We start from the raw sequence: 16,238 nt of genomic DNA on the forward strand, positions 1-16,238 counted from the left end.
CCTGTTCTTCAACCAGTAGGCAAAATCTCTTTTGCCTGCATTAAATACCACTCAGTGCAACATCGAGGGCCGAAGGGCCTGTACTGGGCTGAGGTGTTCTATGTTCTACGTTCTATGTTCATGGTGTTAGGACAGAGCAAAAAATTAAAGAATATGCTTAATGGGAGAAAGCATTTGGACTTGCAGTTATGAGCAGGCTGACAGATTGAAAGTAACCAGCAATACTTTCAGTGGGGAGATGAAGCAAAGACAAATAATTATTTAGTGAGGTACGATGAGTTAGAAAGCATAGCCTAAAACAGAGGTGAAGCATACTGTACAGTAACCTTTGTTGTTTGTTGTGATGTGCTTATGGAAAAAAGACAATTCCAAATGACAATGCAAAATAAAATCCACCTTGAAACACTGCAAAGCCAGACAGTATCAGCAAGTAATGTGAGCACTGAATAGCATTATGGGTGAGCCCGTTCTCTCCAAATGTTATGTCCACGCATGTAAACATTTAAGGGCAACTGAGTGAATTCATAATTGGATTTTTAAATAAACAAAATGGTGTATTTCCCTCAGATCCCATTCTCCACTAGCTCCAAACTGCGAAGACAACCCTTCAACTCCAAATACTCCCTTGAGTTAAGTTGATCAGAGTCAACGAAGGCCACAGATAAGCCTCAGACTTCTCTTGTCCTTTTGGCTCACTGAACAATGCACAGCGCACCTCAGCTGTTGCTGGGACCTGCTGATTCTTAGTTTGATTCATGCTGTGTGCGCTAATAATCTCTATCCCTTTTATTGACATTAAAAGTGCAGAGACTCAAATAGAACAGAATGTGTGAACTCATGAGCCCTCTGTGGAACCAGGCTGATACATACACATCCACTTCACACAGATAGCAGTGTTGATTCTGAATGACATGAGGATGCTTGGCTCGATCGAGAGTTGGCATGGGAGTGTTGTAGTTTTTTCTGGTACGCACACTGTTGTCTGCTGGGTCAATGGAGACCGCAACCAAATGGACAATGAAATGATACACAAACAATGTGCCAATTATCTGAAATCACTGGTGTTAAGGGAGAAAATTAGACTGAGGAAGTGAAGGAATTTTTTAAAGAAACAAGTTAACACTACTTACATAATATTATACTGCACTGGAACAGACCTTTTAGTTCAACTCGTCCATGCCAACCAGACATCCCAATCTGACCTTGTCCCATTTGCCAGCATTTGGCCCACGTATGTCTAAACTCTTCCATTCATATACCCATCCAGATGCCTTTTAAATGTTATAATTGTACCCGCCTCCACCACCTCCCCTGGCAGCTCACCACTCTGTGTGAAAACGTTCCCCCCTCACATTAAACCTACAGTTCTGGACTGCCCGACCCTAGGCAAAAGACCTTGACTATTCACATTATCCATGCCTCTCATGATTTTATAAACCTTTATAAGGTCACCCCTCAGCTTCTGACCCAAGCTATTCAGCCTCTTGTTATACCTCAAACTCCCCAGTCCCAGTAACATTCTTGTAAATCTTTTCTGCACCCTCTCAAGTTTAACAACATCCTTCCTATAGAAGGGTGACCAGAACTGATCTTTAGTTCAAGCCAATGCACAGTAAGCAGGCCCATTGCATAATTAGTTCACTGGTTGAAGGGAAATGAGAGAATGTGGTAGGAAATCTGGGAGGAAATCTGGTGAAATTCGACACTAAGTAACAACACCCTTTACCTCGTTGGTCATCTTAACCCTGAGTATGGTGGAATTCACATGACTGACAGAATCAAATACAACCACTAATCAAAAATGGCATTAACCTGCAATTCACAGTAACAGTAGCAATTGAGTAAAAACATGCCTTGATGTACACTATTTTTTCATTATAAAAATTGAGGGAAAAAAGAGTTTTCAATCGTTCTGCCAGTTCTTTGACCACACGTCAGACTGGCAACATTGGTATTTTACATGTGACATCTGAAATGGGGCAAAATATCTGAGATTCCAGTTTGTGGAGTATTCCGGTGGGTAGGGTGCCAAATGTAACGAATTCTATTGGGCAGAACATCAAAACACTACGCAACACAGCATTCAGTCTTTTCCAGTTGGTCACACGTGAATGAAAATATCTATCTTTTTCACAAGTTATATCCTGCTCCAGCAAAATTCATGAAAAAGATGCCTTGTTCATTTTTCCCAATAGATTGCTGCTACATTATAGGTTGGTCAGTTTGATCAGGCATAGTCAAAGGTTGCAGGTTCAAGCCACGGGTCATTGGCTTGAGTAGTGAAATCTGAATAATCAGTGCAAAACAGTACTGAGGAAGTGCTACACTATCAGGGGTGCTTTTATTTTCAGTGCAAAGTTATATCAAGGTACTGCCTGCCCTCTCAGGTGGTAAAAGATGAATTGCATTATTTTGAATAAAACTAGAGCAGTTACTCCTGGTATAAGACTATAAGACATAGGAGTGGAAGTAAGGCCATTCGGCCCATCGAGTCCACTCTGCCATTTAAATCCTGGCTGATGGGCATTTCAACTCCACTTCCCTGCACTCTCCCCGTAGCCCTTGATCCCTTGTGAGATCAAGAATTTATTGATCTCTGCCTTGAAGGCATCTAACGTCCCGCCCTCCACTGCACTCCGTGGCAATGAATTCCATAAGCCCACCACTCTCTGACTGAAGAAATGTCTTCTCATTTCAGTTTTAAATTTACCCCCTCTAATTCTAAGGCTGTGCCCACGGGTCCTAGTCTCCCCGTCTAACGGAAACAACTTCCCAGCGTCCACCCCTTCTAAGCCATACATTATCACAAGAGGCTCATCCCAAAAAAAGAAAGATTATCTGGGGTGGGATTAGACAGCCATGGCTGATAAAGGAAGTCAGGAAATGTATCAAAGAGAAAGAGACAGCCTATAAAGTGACCAAGAGCACTGGGAAATCAGAAGATTGGGAAGGCTACAAAAACAAACAGAGGATAACAAAGAGAGAAGTAAGAAAGGAGAGGATCAAATATGAAGGTAGGCCAGCTAGTAATATTAGAAATGATAGTAAAAGCTTCTTTCAATACTTAAGAAACAAACAAGAGGCAAAATTAGACATTGGACCACTCCAAATTGATGCTGGAAGGCTAGTGATGGGAGATAAGGAAATAGCTGAAGAACTTAATAAGTACTTTGCATCAATCTGCACAGTGGAAGACATGAGTAGATTGCCAACAATTAGGGAGAGTCAGGGGGCAGAGTTGAGTATGGTAGGCATTACAAAAGCGAAAGTGCTAGAAAAGCTAAAAGGTCTAAAAATTGATAAACCTCCTCGCCCCGATGGGCTACATCTTAGAGTTCTGAGGGAGGTGGCTGAGGAAATAATGGAGGCTTTGGTTGTGATCTTTCAAAAGTCACTGGGGTCTGGGAAAGTCCCAGATGATTGGAAAGTTGCTTTTGTAACCCTCTTGTTTAAGAAAGGATAAAGGCAAAAGATGGAAAATTATAGGCCGATTAGCCTAACCTCGGTTGTTGATAAAATTCTAGAATCCATTGCTAAGGATGAGATTTTTAAATTCCTGGAAGTGCAGGGTCGGGTTAGAACAAGTCAACATGGATTTAGTAAGGGGAGTCGTGCCTGATAAACCTGTTAGAATTCTTCGCAGAGGTAACAAGTAGGTTAGACCAGGGAAACCCAGTGGATGTTATCTATCTAGACTTCTAAAAGGCCTTTGATAAGGTGCCTCATGGGAGGCTGCTGAGTGAGGTGAGGGCCCATGGTGTTCGAGGTGAGCTACTGGGTTGGATTGAGGATTGGATTTAAAGTCCTGGCCTCCACTGCGCTCCATGGCAATGAATTCCACAGGCCCACCACTCTCTGGCTGAAGAAATGTCTCCTCACTTCCGTTTTAAATTTACCCCCTCTAATTCTAAGGCGGTGCCCACGGGTCCTAGTCTCCCTACCTAACGGAAACAACTTCCCAGCATCCACCCTTTCTAAGCTATACATTATCTTGTAAGTTTCTATTAGATCTCCCCTCAACCTTCTAAACTCCAATGAATACAATCTCAGGATCCTTAGCTGTCCAACGTACGTTAAGCCCACCATTCCAGGGATCATCCGTGTGAATTTTCGCTGGACACGCTCCAGCAGAAGTACAAAGGGATTTGGGAGTGTTGGTCCAGGATTCTCTAAAGGTTAACTTCCAGGTAGATTCCGTGATTAAGAAGGCGAGTATAATGTTGTCGTTTATCTCAAGACGGTTGGAATATAAAAGCAGTGATGTGCTTCTGAGATGTTATAAAGCTCTAGTTAGGCCCCATTTAGAATACTGTGTCCAATTTTGGGCCCCACACCTCAGGAAGGACATACTGGCCCTGGAGCATGTCCGGTGGAGATTCACACGGATGATCCCTGGAATGGTGGGTTTAACGTATGATGAATGGCTAAGGATCTGGGATTGTACTCATTAGAGTTTAGAAGTTTGAGGGGAGATCTAATAGAAACTTACAAGATAATGTATGGCTTAGAAGGGGTGGATGCTGGGAAGTTGTTTCCGTTAGGCGGGGAGACCAGGACCCATGGGCACAGCCTTAAAATTAGAGGGGGTAAATTTAAAACTGAAATGAGGAGACACTTCTTCAGCCAGAGAGTGGTGGGCCTGTGGAATTCATTGCCACGGAGTGCAGTGGAGGCCAGGACGCTAAATGCCTTTAAGGCAGAGATCGGTAAATTCTTGATCTCACAAGTAATCAAGGGCTACGGGGAGAGTGCAGGGAAGTGGTGCTGAAATGCCCGTCAGCCATGATTTAAATGGCAGAGTGGACTCGATGGGCCAAATGGCCATACTTCTACCCCTATGTCTTGTGGTCTTAAAAACAGGCTGTTTACTCTTTGTCATGTTGAATCATAGAATCCCTCCAGTGTGGAAACAGGCCCTTCAGCCCAACAAGTCCACACTGACCCTCAGAGCATCCCACCCAGACCCTTCCCCCTATAACCCACCTACACATCCCTGAACACCACACGCAGTTTAGCATGGCCAATCCATCTAACCTGCACATCTTTGACCATGGGAGGAAACTGGAGCACCTGGAGACACCCACACAGACATAGGGACAATGTGCAAACTCCACACAGACAGTCACCGGAGGGTGGAATTGAACTTGGGTCCCTGGCACTGTGAGGCAGCAGCGTTAACTATTGAGTCACCAAGCTGCCCGGTTGGAGCCAGTTTCATAGGTTGAATGGCCTCCTTCTGCTCCAATGACTTATAGGTTAAGATCGACATTGTAAAATATTGATGATTTTTATTAAAATGGTGACCACAAAATAGTTAGGAAAAGTTAATTAATATAAGGGAATTGTCATTAATTGTTTTATCATATCAAATTAAATCATGATTTTTTTTCTTGCTTTCTGCCCTCATTAAATTACCTCAGTAAGTAAAGGAACGAAGTGTCAGCGAAATGAAATCTGAAGTCTGCATGTTTTCTGGAATCCTAGGTTGGACGAACAGTGATTCGGACTTAATTGCTGAGGTCATTGGTATTTAAAGGAGTTGGCTGTGCATAAACTAAGACCATGAAACTGGAAGAAAAAGGAACAGGAATAATCTGCCTCCCTCCAGAACCGGTCCTAATGTCCCAGGAAGCTGTAACACTCCCCCTTGCACCAGCTTTCCAGCCATGTATCCATCTATGATGGGGAAATTGCTGGATTTCATCATCAAAGATAGGGTAACTGATTACCTTGAAAAAATCTAGTTAATCAGCAAGAGTCAGTATAGATTCATGACAAACCGCAGAGATTTTTGAAGAGGTGACAAAGGTGGTGGCAGAGGTAAGTCAATAGATGTTGTTTATGAGAGATAATGGGAACTGCAGATGCTGGAGAATTCCAAGATAATAAAGTGTGAGGCTGGATGAACACAGCAGGCCAAGCAGCATCTCAGCAGCACAAAAGCTGACGTTTCGGGTCTAGACCCTTCATCAGAGATCTGGGCTCTTGATAAGTCTCGAACAAATGACTGTTAGGTCTAGTGGAAGTGCATGGAAAATTGAGGGCAAGCTACTCACATGGATAGGAAAACAGTTGAGTGTCAGGAAACAGAGTTGGATTAATGGGTAAGTACACAAAGCGACAGGGACATGGCTAGTGGTGTCCTGCAGGGATCTGTATTGGGGCCTCAGTTATTCACAATATTCATTAATGATTTGGATAATTGCATGAAAAGTCAAAATATCCAAATTTGCTGATGACACAAAATTGGCAGCATTGCAGACAGTATTGATGATTATATAAATTTACAACAGAATATTGACAGATTAGGTAAATGGACAAAGCTGTGGAAATGGAAGTGTGAGGTCGGACTAAAAAAGGATAGATCAAGGTACTTTTTTCAAAAAAAAACAGATGGTTAAATTCAGTGGCAGCCCAACAAGATTTGTGGGTTCTGGCTGTAGCTCGTTAAAATGCCACAAACTGGTACAGAAAATGGTCAAGGCGGCTAATGGAATGCTAGCTTTTATATCTGAAGTGTTGGAGTATAGAGATGCAGACGTTATGCTGCAGCTATACAAAACCCTAGTCAGACCCCACTTAGAGTACTGTGCACAGATCTAGGTACCACACCTTAGGAAGGATGTTTTGGCCCTGGAGGGAGCTCAACACGTGTTTACAAGGATGAGACCTGGGCTTCAGGGGTTATGAGGAGAGATTAGACAAATAAGGCCATCATTTAGAAGGTTAAGGAGTGATCTAATCGAGGTATTCAGGATATTAACAGGGAAAGACAGGGTAGATAAAGATAAACTATTTCCACTGGTTAAAGATTCTATTATCATCATTAGAGCCAGGCCATTCAAGAGAGATGTTAAGAAAGACTTGTACACACAGACAGTAGCAGAGGTTTGAAAATCTCTTCCTCAGATAGTAGTTGATGCTAATTCAACTGTTAAATATAAATCTGAGTTAGATAATTTTTTATGAATTAAGTGTTTCAAGGGATATGGGACCAAAGCAGGCATATGGAGTTAGGCTACAGGTTAGTCATGATCTTATTGAATGACAGAGCAGGCTTGAGGGGCTGAATGTTCTTAACTTGTTTGTATGTTCCTATCTGATCTGTCCTGCCATTTCTACCCTGATTAGCCCATGGCATCAGTAGTAATCCTGAGATCAATACTTTTGAGGTCCTACTTTTCAATTTACTTCCGGGCTCAGTTTTTTGAAACTCACACCTTTTTAACTTATGTTCTTAGCACCACTGTGTACCACGAACTGTGTACCGACAATGTTCACCCTCCCCTTCCAGAATGTCCTATATTCACTCTGAGACATCACTGACCCCAGCACTAGGGAGTCAATGTACAGTTGTTATTGCACTTTAAAATGCATTGACATACTATAGAATGTCCTGAGATGAGGAAAGATGCTACAAGTTCTAGCTTTCAAAATCACTTCACTTCATTTTCCGCTGGTGCCTGCGATTACCCTGACCTTATTGTTGCAGTCTGACAAAGAACAGTTACAGATCTTGACACTGAGGTCAACTAAGTTCGATTCACAGATAGTAGGGACTGCAGATGTTGGACAATCTGCGATAACAAGGCGTAGAGCTGGATGAACACAGCAGGCCAAGCAGCATCAGTGGAGCAGGAAGGCTGACATTTTGGGCCTAGACCCTTCTTCAGAAAATCGATTTACAGATGTTCTGGGTGTAGATACTTGGCTTTTAAATCCTTTTTTTTTCATAACAGCAGTTGAGCTTGGTGAGGGGTTGAGGTTATAGCATTTGAAACTTTATATACTGCTGGTTGCTCTAGGAACATTTTCCATTTGATCCCACTAATATTAGTTCCATGGTAAACATTTTCAATAGGGGACAACAGAGTTCCAAAACCCGATCTATTTAACTAGAAGATAGTTCTGTTATTTCTGAGCACATTCCTCATGTTTTAACACCCTCCTCAGTTAGTCCATTTCTGGTCAATGTTAAACAGTTGATAATTAAATGGCAAGAGTAAGAAATTGCTCAGTTGTGGTACTGACTGCTTTCAGCCAGAAGGTAGTGGGTTCTCTTCCTACTTGAGTCCATGCTCTAGGCTGACATCACAATACACTGTTGAAAGATGTGCTGTCTTTCAGATGGCAATATTAATCTGAATGCTCATTTTCCCCCTCAAATACAAATAAAAGATTTCATTGCATTATTTCAAAGATGATTGGGGGATTATGTCTGACATCTTGGCCATAATTTGTCCCTCAGACATTAAAAATCAGATTAACCAACCCATTACCATATAGTTGTTTGTGGGACCTTGCCATGTACAAATGGCTGTGATAATGGGAACTGCAGATGCTGGAGAGTCCAAGATAATAAAATGTGAGGCTGGATGAACACAGCAGGCCCAGCAGCATCTCAGGAGCACAAAAGCTGACGTTTCGGGCCTAGACCCTTCATCAGAGAGGGGGATGGGGTGAGGGTTCTGGAATAAATAGGGAGAGAGGGGGAGGCGGACCGAAGATGGAGAGAAAACAAGATGGGTAGAGAGGAGAGTATAGGTGGGGAGGTAGGGAGGGGATAGGTCAGTCCAGGGAAGACGGACAGGTCAAGGAGGTGGGATAAGGTTAGTAGGTAGGAGATGGAGGTGCGGCTTGGGGTGGGAGGAAGGGATGGGTGAGAGGAAGAACAGGTTAGGGAGGCAGAGACAGGTTGGACTGGTTTTGGGATGCAGTGGGTGGAGGGGAAGAGCTGGGCTGGTTGTGTGGTGCAGTGGGGGGAGGGGATGAACTGGGCTAGTTTTGGGATGCAGTGGGGGAAGGGGAGATTTTGAAGCTGGTGAAGTCCACATTGATACCATTGGGCTGCAGGGTTCCCAAGCGGAATATGAGTTGCTGTTCCTGCAACCTTCGGGTGGCATCATTGTGGCACTGCAGGAGGCCCATGATGGACATGTCATCTAAAGAATGGGAGGGGGAGTGGAAATGGTTTGTGACTGGGAGGTGCAGTTGTTTGTTGCGAACCGAGCGGAGGTGCTGTGCAAAGCGGTCCCCAAGCCTCCGCTTGGTTTCCCCAATGTAGAGGAATCCACACCGGGTACAGTGGATGCAGTATACCACATTGGCAGATGTGCAGGTGAACCTCTGCTTAATGTGGAAAGTCATCTTGGGGTCTGGGATAGGGGTGAGGGAGGAGGTGTGGGGGCAAGTGTAGCATTTCCTGCGGTTGCAGGGGTACAAATGGCAGCTGTTTTTCCAACATTACACTAGTGACAGCATTTCAAAATACACTTAATTGGCTATGATAGGCTTGAACATGATCTAGAACATAAAGCACAGGAAACCAGACAGGCTGTACACAAATAGTGATCCTTTTAAGATGTGCATGTCTTAAACTGTGGTTCCTAAAGATACATATGGTCAAAGACTGACAATGAACACAAATTGCAACAATGCTTCATCATCTAAGGGCCTACCTCCTTCAAATCTCCCGGGTATCAGAGAGGACAAATTCCTTCTCATTGAATATGAGATCAAGGTTTCAGAGGATGTGAGAGAAACCTCATGGTAACTGATGATCCACTGTTATCACAGATCTGAGGACGACCGCTGCCTACAGGCTCTCTCTCCCTCTACACAATCTGTATGCTCCCTTTAACTTGTACAGTTCCAATGGGAATCTATTTTGGCATTCTATCCCTTTGCCGCCCTAGATATTGGCATGAGAATCTCATCTTGGTAAGAAAACCCAAATAGGATAGACCTGCACTTCTCATTTCTCATTTCTCAATGCCTTTCAACCCACCCAGTACCACCAGTGGATTACGGGGAAATTAAAGTGGGAAGGACCTTTTCACCAGAAGCTGCTGCCTTTGAAGACATTCTCGGTGCAGTTAGCTGCCCTGAGCTAGTTTCTGACCTCATCACTGGGTTTCTGGCACCTATTGCCCATCCTCCTTTGTTCTTGAATTTTCTGCTCTCACTTTTGCTATTTTTGGGCTGCATGTGACATTTTGTGAGTTAATTCACCCACTGCTCCAATATGCTTTGAACCCTGGTTCAAGCATTGTCATATTTGGGAGTGGGAGGCAGCTTGATGTCAGGGTGAAGGAGAAGGGAGTAGAAAGTTGGCATAAGCCCATTGGAATGAATGGTTTGTTTTCAGCATTGTAAACTCTATAAATTATCTTCAAAAACTGACCTTATGAGGCATCTTTAGTGTATTTGAATGGCATGAAAATTGAGAAGATAGCTGAAAACTAGCTGTTTCATTTAATATTGCTTCACCCTCTCTACTCTACATCAATGTTCTACCATCACAATGGCTATTACTGTCAGTGAGTCATGCCAGCTCATGAAGCAGCTTGCTAAAAGTTCAAATGAAGCCTTCTGCTATGTTGTCTGGGAAACAACATACAAATCATTATTATCCTCACAATTTCATTCCTGCAATGTTTTCAAACCTTATTTTCATAGAAACAACTTAGGAAAAAGTGACTGATTGCTTCATGCCCATGCCAGATCTTGTAAAAAATTATCCAAGCCCCTGCTCACTACCGAGATTGCCACAATAAATATTTAACATCCTTAACATAATGGCTGGCCAGGTTTCAGAATGCATTGCCTGTCAGGGTGGTCAGAAAAGATTTAATAGCAACTTTTGCAAAGGAGTTGGATAAATACTTCAGAAAATAGGAGAAGTTATTGTTGAGACATTGGGAATCTATCAGTAAATGAGCCTAAATGTATTATGTTCCAAGAGCTGAATAGTCTCCTTCTGTGCTGTACTATACTACAACTCAATGACAAAGGCAGAAATGGCATTTATCTGGTGTGCGATACTGCATTTTGAGACAAAAGGCTTCAGTCTGGTCTTTTATAAGATTATTAAAAATCCATGTCGGCACTTTGTGAACAATACAATGCCATGACGAACATTTTGCAACGAATAACCTTGTCATTTTGAAGGATTATGTCAACATCACCACAGTAATTAACAGCACCACAATATCCAGGCATGTTTCCAATCATATTATAGAGACTCCAAATAAAGTTGATGATCATCGAAAGTGCTCATAATTTGAAGTATTATATATTGGCAGAATATTAGCCCAGGTACAAAATATAGAGCACAAATGTCAATTTTATAAGCTGTCTAGGTGGCTGAATAGAATCATTGGTGACTTAAGGGGAGCTTCAATATTAATGATATTGATGGCATCACAATCACTCAGGAAGCATATTCCAAGTTTTCATTCAGGATTTTTAAAACAATTCATTTTCATAGCTTCGCTGACAAATGCTAATATTTATTGTGCATCCTAGTTTTCTGAGGCAGTGGCTGCCTTCTGGAGTAGTTATTGTAGTGGTTTGAGACTAAATGAATCTTTTACAGCAAGAACTGGACACCATTCTGGCTTGTACTAATAAGTGACGAGTAACATTCACGTCACACAAGTGCTAAGCAATGACCATTGCCAACAAGAGAGAATTGGACAATTGTTTCTTGATATTCAATGTCTTCACCACTGCTAAATTCTCCACAAACAACATCCAGGATGGTTACCACTGACGGGAAACTGAATTGGGTCATCAAAATAAATAACATGGCTACAACAGCAAGTCAGACCCGAGGAATTCTGCAGTGACAAGCTCACCTTCTGACTCCCCAGAGCTCCTCCATTATTTACAAGGAACAAATCAGGAGTGTGATGGAATGCTCTCTACTTTAGTGGATGAGTGCACTCCAAAAATACTCAGAAACCTTGAGACTACTGAGAACAAAGTAGCCTGTTCGATCAGTGCCCCACTCTCCAACTTGAGCATTCACTCCAGACACACTGACGCAGAGCATGCCATTTACAAGATGCACCATAGCAACTCACCAAGGCTCCTCAGACAGTATCTTTCAAACTTGTAACCTCTGTAATATAGAAGAATAAAGGCAACAGACACATGGCAATGTCACCTCCCATAAGCTCCCCTCCTAACCACATACCATCCTGAATTAAAACTAAATTGTCATTCCTTCATTGTCACTGGTTCCTGAAATTCCCTTCCTAACAGTACCACAGGTATACCTGAATCAAATGCACTGTAATGGTTCAAGAAGGCAGCTCAAGACTACCTTCTCAAGGGCAGTAAGGGTTGGGCAGCAAAAACTGGGCAATTCCCAGATCCCACTAAATAGTTTTTAAAATACAAGCAAAGACTTTGCCAGTGCTGGCCACAAAAGTCCTATCTGTGCTCACACAAAGGCAGTTTGCCATCCCGAAGAGGATTGCCACAGCTTTTGTTCTTGGAACGGGAGCACTGCTGAAAAGGGTAGCATTTGTTGCCTGATGCTCTTCAGAAGGTGGTGATGGGCCATGTTTGTTCTTGAAACTCTCGGTCCATCCACACTTTTGCTAGGGAGGATGTTCCAGGACCGTGTGGAAATGACTGGTCACATTGGAGCACTGCCTGACTAGCTAATTCCTCAAAAGTCATTCACTCAAGACTTGATTATGATCCAGACGGTGAGATACATAAACAGAAGTGCAATCGCCACAATGTCCTGTGTCATTGGTGTGACCTTGGACTTGATGCACCAAATAGCATCATTTGACACTGAGGTGTCCAAAGGTAAAATCCGAGGTTTCATAAATCATTCATTTCTTTTGTAACTCAGGGTCATAATTACCACAAACGGAAACTTTTGCTAGTCTATGGGCCTAGTTGTGAATCATTCACCATGTTGGACTTTCTGTTTGTGCATGAACCACATAGGCTATATTTAGAATTATTCTCTTCTGCTCTTCAACTGAAAAATCATCTCCACCCAGATGAGGTTTACCAAACTCTGGTTGGATGCAGCTCAAGAGATTTTATCGTAGGATCATGCCTCCACCTACACAATCCCTGTACTTCTGTCATTGATCACCCATGCTCAAAAATACATCACCTTCCCACACCTGGGGTGACACAATGGCACAGTGGTTAGCACTGCTGCCTCATTGCACCAGTGGCCCAGGTTCGATTCTGGCTTTGGGTGACTGTGTGGAGTTTGGAAGCTTCCCTTGTGTTGGCATGGTGCACTGGTTTCCTCCCACAGTCCAAAGATGTGCAAGTTAGGTGGATTGGTCATGGTAAATGTGGGCTTATGGGCATTTAGGGGGATGTTGGGCCTGGTTGGGACACTCTGAGGGTCGGTGTGCACTTGATGGACCGAATAGCCTCTTTCCACACTGTAAGTTTTCTATGATTCTATCAGGTCAGGAAGCAAATAAATTTTACATTACCCAGCTGGGCAATTATTGACTATGAGTCAAACAGCTCCTCATCCTTCACCACATCCAGTATTTTAGAATTAGCAGACAAAAGGTTCAAGAAAAATTATCCTTCACTGCATTTATGAAGTTACTCTTGGGTTGCTTCCAGCAGAGTCCTGGAATTTGTAGGCATGTAATGGAATCACACTGAAATACACAACATTTCTACAGGACTCAACAGGTACATGCAGAAAGCAGTGTCTAGAACCAGGAGACATAGTCTCCAAATAAGAGGCAGGCCATTTGGGACTGAAAATAAGCAGTCTTCCTTCACTCAGAACGTTGAACCTTTGGAAACCTCTATCCCAGAAGGCTGGGGAGGTTCAGTCAATCTGTTCAAGGTTGAGATTGATGGATTTCTAGATATTAAAAATATCAAGGGGATATGGTGATATTTGAGGAAAATGGCGTGGAAGTAAAAGATCAGCCATGATCCAATTGAATGGTGGAGCAGGCAGAGATGGCCTACTAACTTACTCCCGCTCTGACATCCTATGTTCCTAGGGAGACTCTTGATGGCCATGTCTGAAGGGTCGGCTCTTTGATGGCAGCCATCTCGTCCCCCGTATTGAGCTGAAAATGATCACTAACATGGTAATGAAAATAACAATCTCATTTATATGCAGTTATTAGCTTTTCCCTCCATTTCATGGTGATCTTGAGTGTGTGAAACTACACAATTTAATCCAATTGCTCAAAACAGATTCTGATGTTTGTTATGGATCTTCTTTTTTTTAGGGAATTAAGAGCAATCAAACTTATTTTAAAAGAGTTAGGGTAGGGTTTACCAGTCCAATAAACATCATTAAGCACACACAGGTTTCTTGCAATTCGACATGAATTGATTCCCCCGTCATACTTTGTAAAGGATACAGCATAACCAGCATATTTCCAAGCATATGGCAGCATTGGTATGTAAATCCCAAAGGCAACAACTGCCAGGTAGAAAAATAGCACAAAGGCAATCAGTTGGAAGGAATGCAGAGGTAATGTCCAACCATTGACTCTTGAACGTGTTGGAGGAGCAACTAGATCATTTCTGCTGTTCTCCCGTTCAGGCCCAGTTTTTCGTAGTCTCCGGTCATAACAATTCATCTGTGGGTAAAAAAGAAGAGGAGATAAAATTAATACCACCCCTCCTCAAGTTGGTGATTGATTTTTACAATATGCGTAAACTTCTACTTCTGAGTGATCCAGTTTTTGCAAGTTCCTACTATTCATTCTTGGGGTATCTGTCACGGGCAAGGCTGGCATTGGCCACCCTTCCCTGGTTACCCCAAAGATGGGTGGTAGTGGTGGGCATTCTCCTTGATCCACACTGACACGTTTTGTATGGCATGATACAGCTGAGTAGGCCTCTTCATGGTGGTAACAATGTTTTTGGGGGACTGGAGTCACATACAGGCCAGATCATTCCCTAAACGACCTCAGTGAACCAGTGATTTATTTTTACAACAAACAGCTTCATGTTTACTTTTCCATGTACTCTTTTTATACATATATTTGATTGTGTTTTGAACAGAATTCAAACTCTCAACCTGCTGTTGAGAGATTTGAGCTTGTAATGTCTGGATTATGGGTCATGTGACATTGCCACATTGCATTTGTCAGCTTTTGGCCTAGCGATAACACTGGGGTAAAAATTCCAACATCAGCAGAAATCTTCTGAGGAAGTAAAAACTTTTAAGACAACAATCAAAGAAGATCAGGGCATTTTCCTTGGTGTCCTGGTCAATTATTTACTCCTTTTTGTCATTCATACAGCCTTAGAGTCATACAGCAAGGAAATAGACCCTTCGGTCCAACTAGTCCACACCAACCATGTTCCTAAACTAAATTAGTCCTACCTGCCTGTGCTTGACCTATATCCCTCCAAATGTTCATGAACTTATCTAAATTTCTTTTAAACATTGTAACCGTACCTGTATCCACCACTTTTTCTGGTAATTCATTTGACACACGAACCACCCTTTGTGTAAAAAAGTTGCCCCTCATGTCCTTGTTAAATCTTCCTCCTCTCACATTCAAAATATGCCCCCTAGCTTTGAACTCCCCCACTCTCAGGAAAAGATCTGTGTCCATCACCTTACCTATGCCCCTCATGATTTTATAAACCTCAATAAGGTCACCCTCAAACTCCTACACTCCAGAGAATAAAGTTCCAGGCTTTCCAGCCCATTTTTATATCTCAGTTCGTCCATTCCCAGTAACATCCTGCTAAATTGTTTCTGAACCCTCTCAATTTTTATAATTTCCTTCCTATAACAGGATGACCAGATCAGGACACAGTGCTTTCACCTCAACATGATACCCCAACTCCTATACTCAAAGGTCTGAGCAATAAACGTAAGCATGCTAAACATCTTCTTAACCATATTGTCTATATGTGACACAAATTTCATAGATTTATGTACCTGAGTGCCTAGGGATCTCTGTTCTACAACATTATTCAGGGCTCTACCATTAATTGTATAAGTCCTGTACTTGTTTGTATTCCCAAAATGCATTATCTTACATTTATCCAAATTAAATTCCATCTGTCACTCCTGAGCCCATTGATCCAATTGATCAAGATCTCTTTATACTCTTACATCACCTTCTTCATTTGCTTGATAATGGTCTTGTGAAATGCCTTAGTATGTGTACAGGAGTGAATAGAACATGGTACAAGTAAGGGTTCAAGCACCAGAGTTCTGGATGACTTTGTGTTTATAGAGGATTGAATGTGGAAGACTGGCCAGTGCTCAGAAACAAGTCCACATGTACAAAAAGAACAGGTAGGTGTTTTTTCAATAAATCAGCTGAGGTCAGGACAGAATTATGGGATCTTTATGGAGGTGAAAATTGATGGTCTCAGTAATGGCGCAGAAATGGAATTGAAAGCTCATTACAGATTCAGTTATAGGGCCGAGGTGTGTACTATCCGTGTTGTTTAATGAGAGGGAA

At 42.4% G+C, this 16,238-nt stretch overlaps 1 protein-coding gene across 3 annotated transcripts in view; it reads right to left on the bottom strand.

Annotated features, from left to right (window-relative positions):
• The window catches only part of zdhhc11 (zinc finger DHHC-type containing 11), a 112,336-nt gene that overhangs the window by 32,649 nt on the left and 63,449 nt on the right, over window positions 1-16,238 (bottom strand). For all 3 annotated transcript variants that reach the window (XM_048521668.2, XM_048521655.2, XM_048521664.2), the window contains exons 2-3: window positions 14,166-14,387; window positions 871-1,049 (exon numbers count right to left, since the gene is read on the bottom strand). In XM_048521668.2, the coding sequence (XP_048377625.1) occupies window positions 871-1,049; window positions 14,166-14,387 (401 nt within the window). The remainder of the gene's footprint in view (window positions 1-870; window positions 1,050-14,165; window positions 14,388-16,238) is intronic.

Source organism: Stegostoma tigrinum, chromosome 2 (genome assembly GCF_030684315.1).
Source record: "Stegostoma tigrinum isolate sSteTig4 chromosome 2, sSteTig4.hap1, whole genome shotgun sequence".
Classification (NCBI taxonomy): domain Eukaryota; kingdom Metazoa; phylum Chordata; class Chondrichthyes; order Orectolobiformes; family Stegostomatidae; genus Stegostoma; species Stegostoma tigrinum.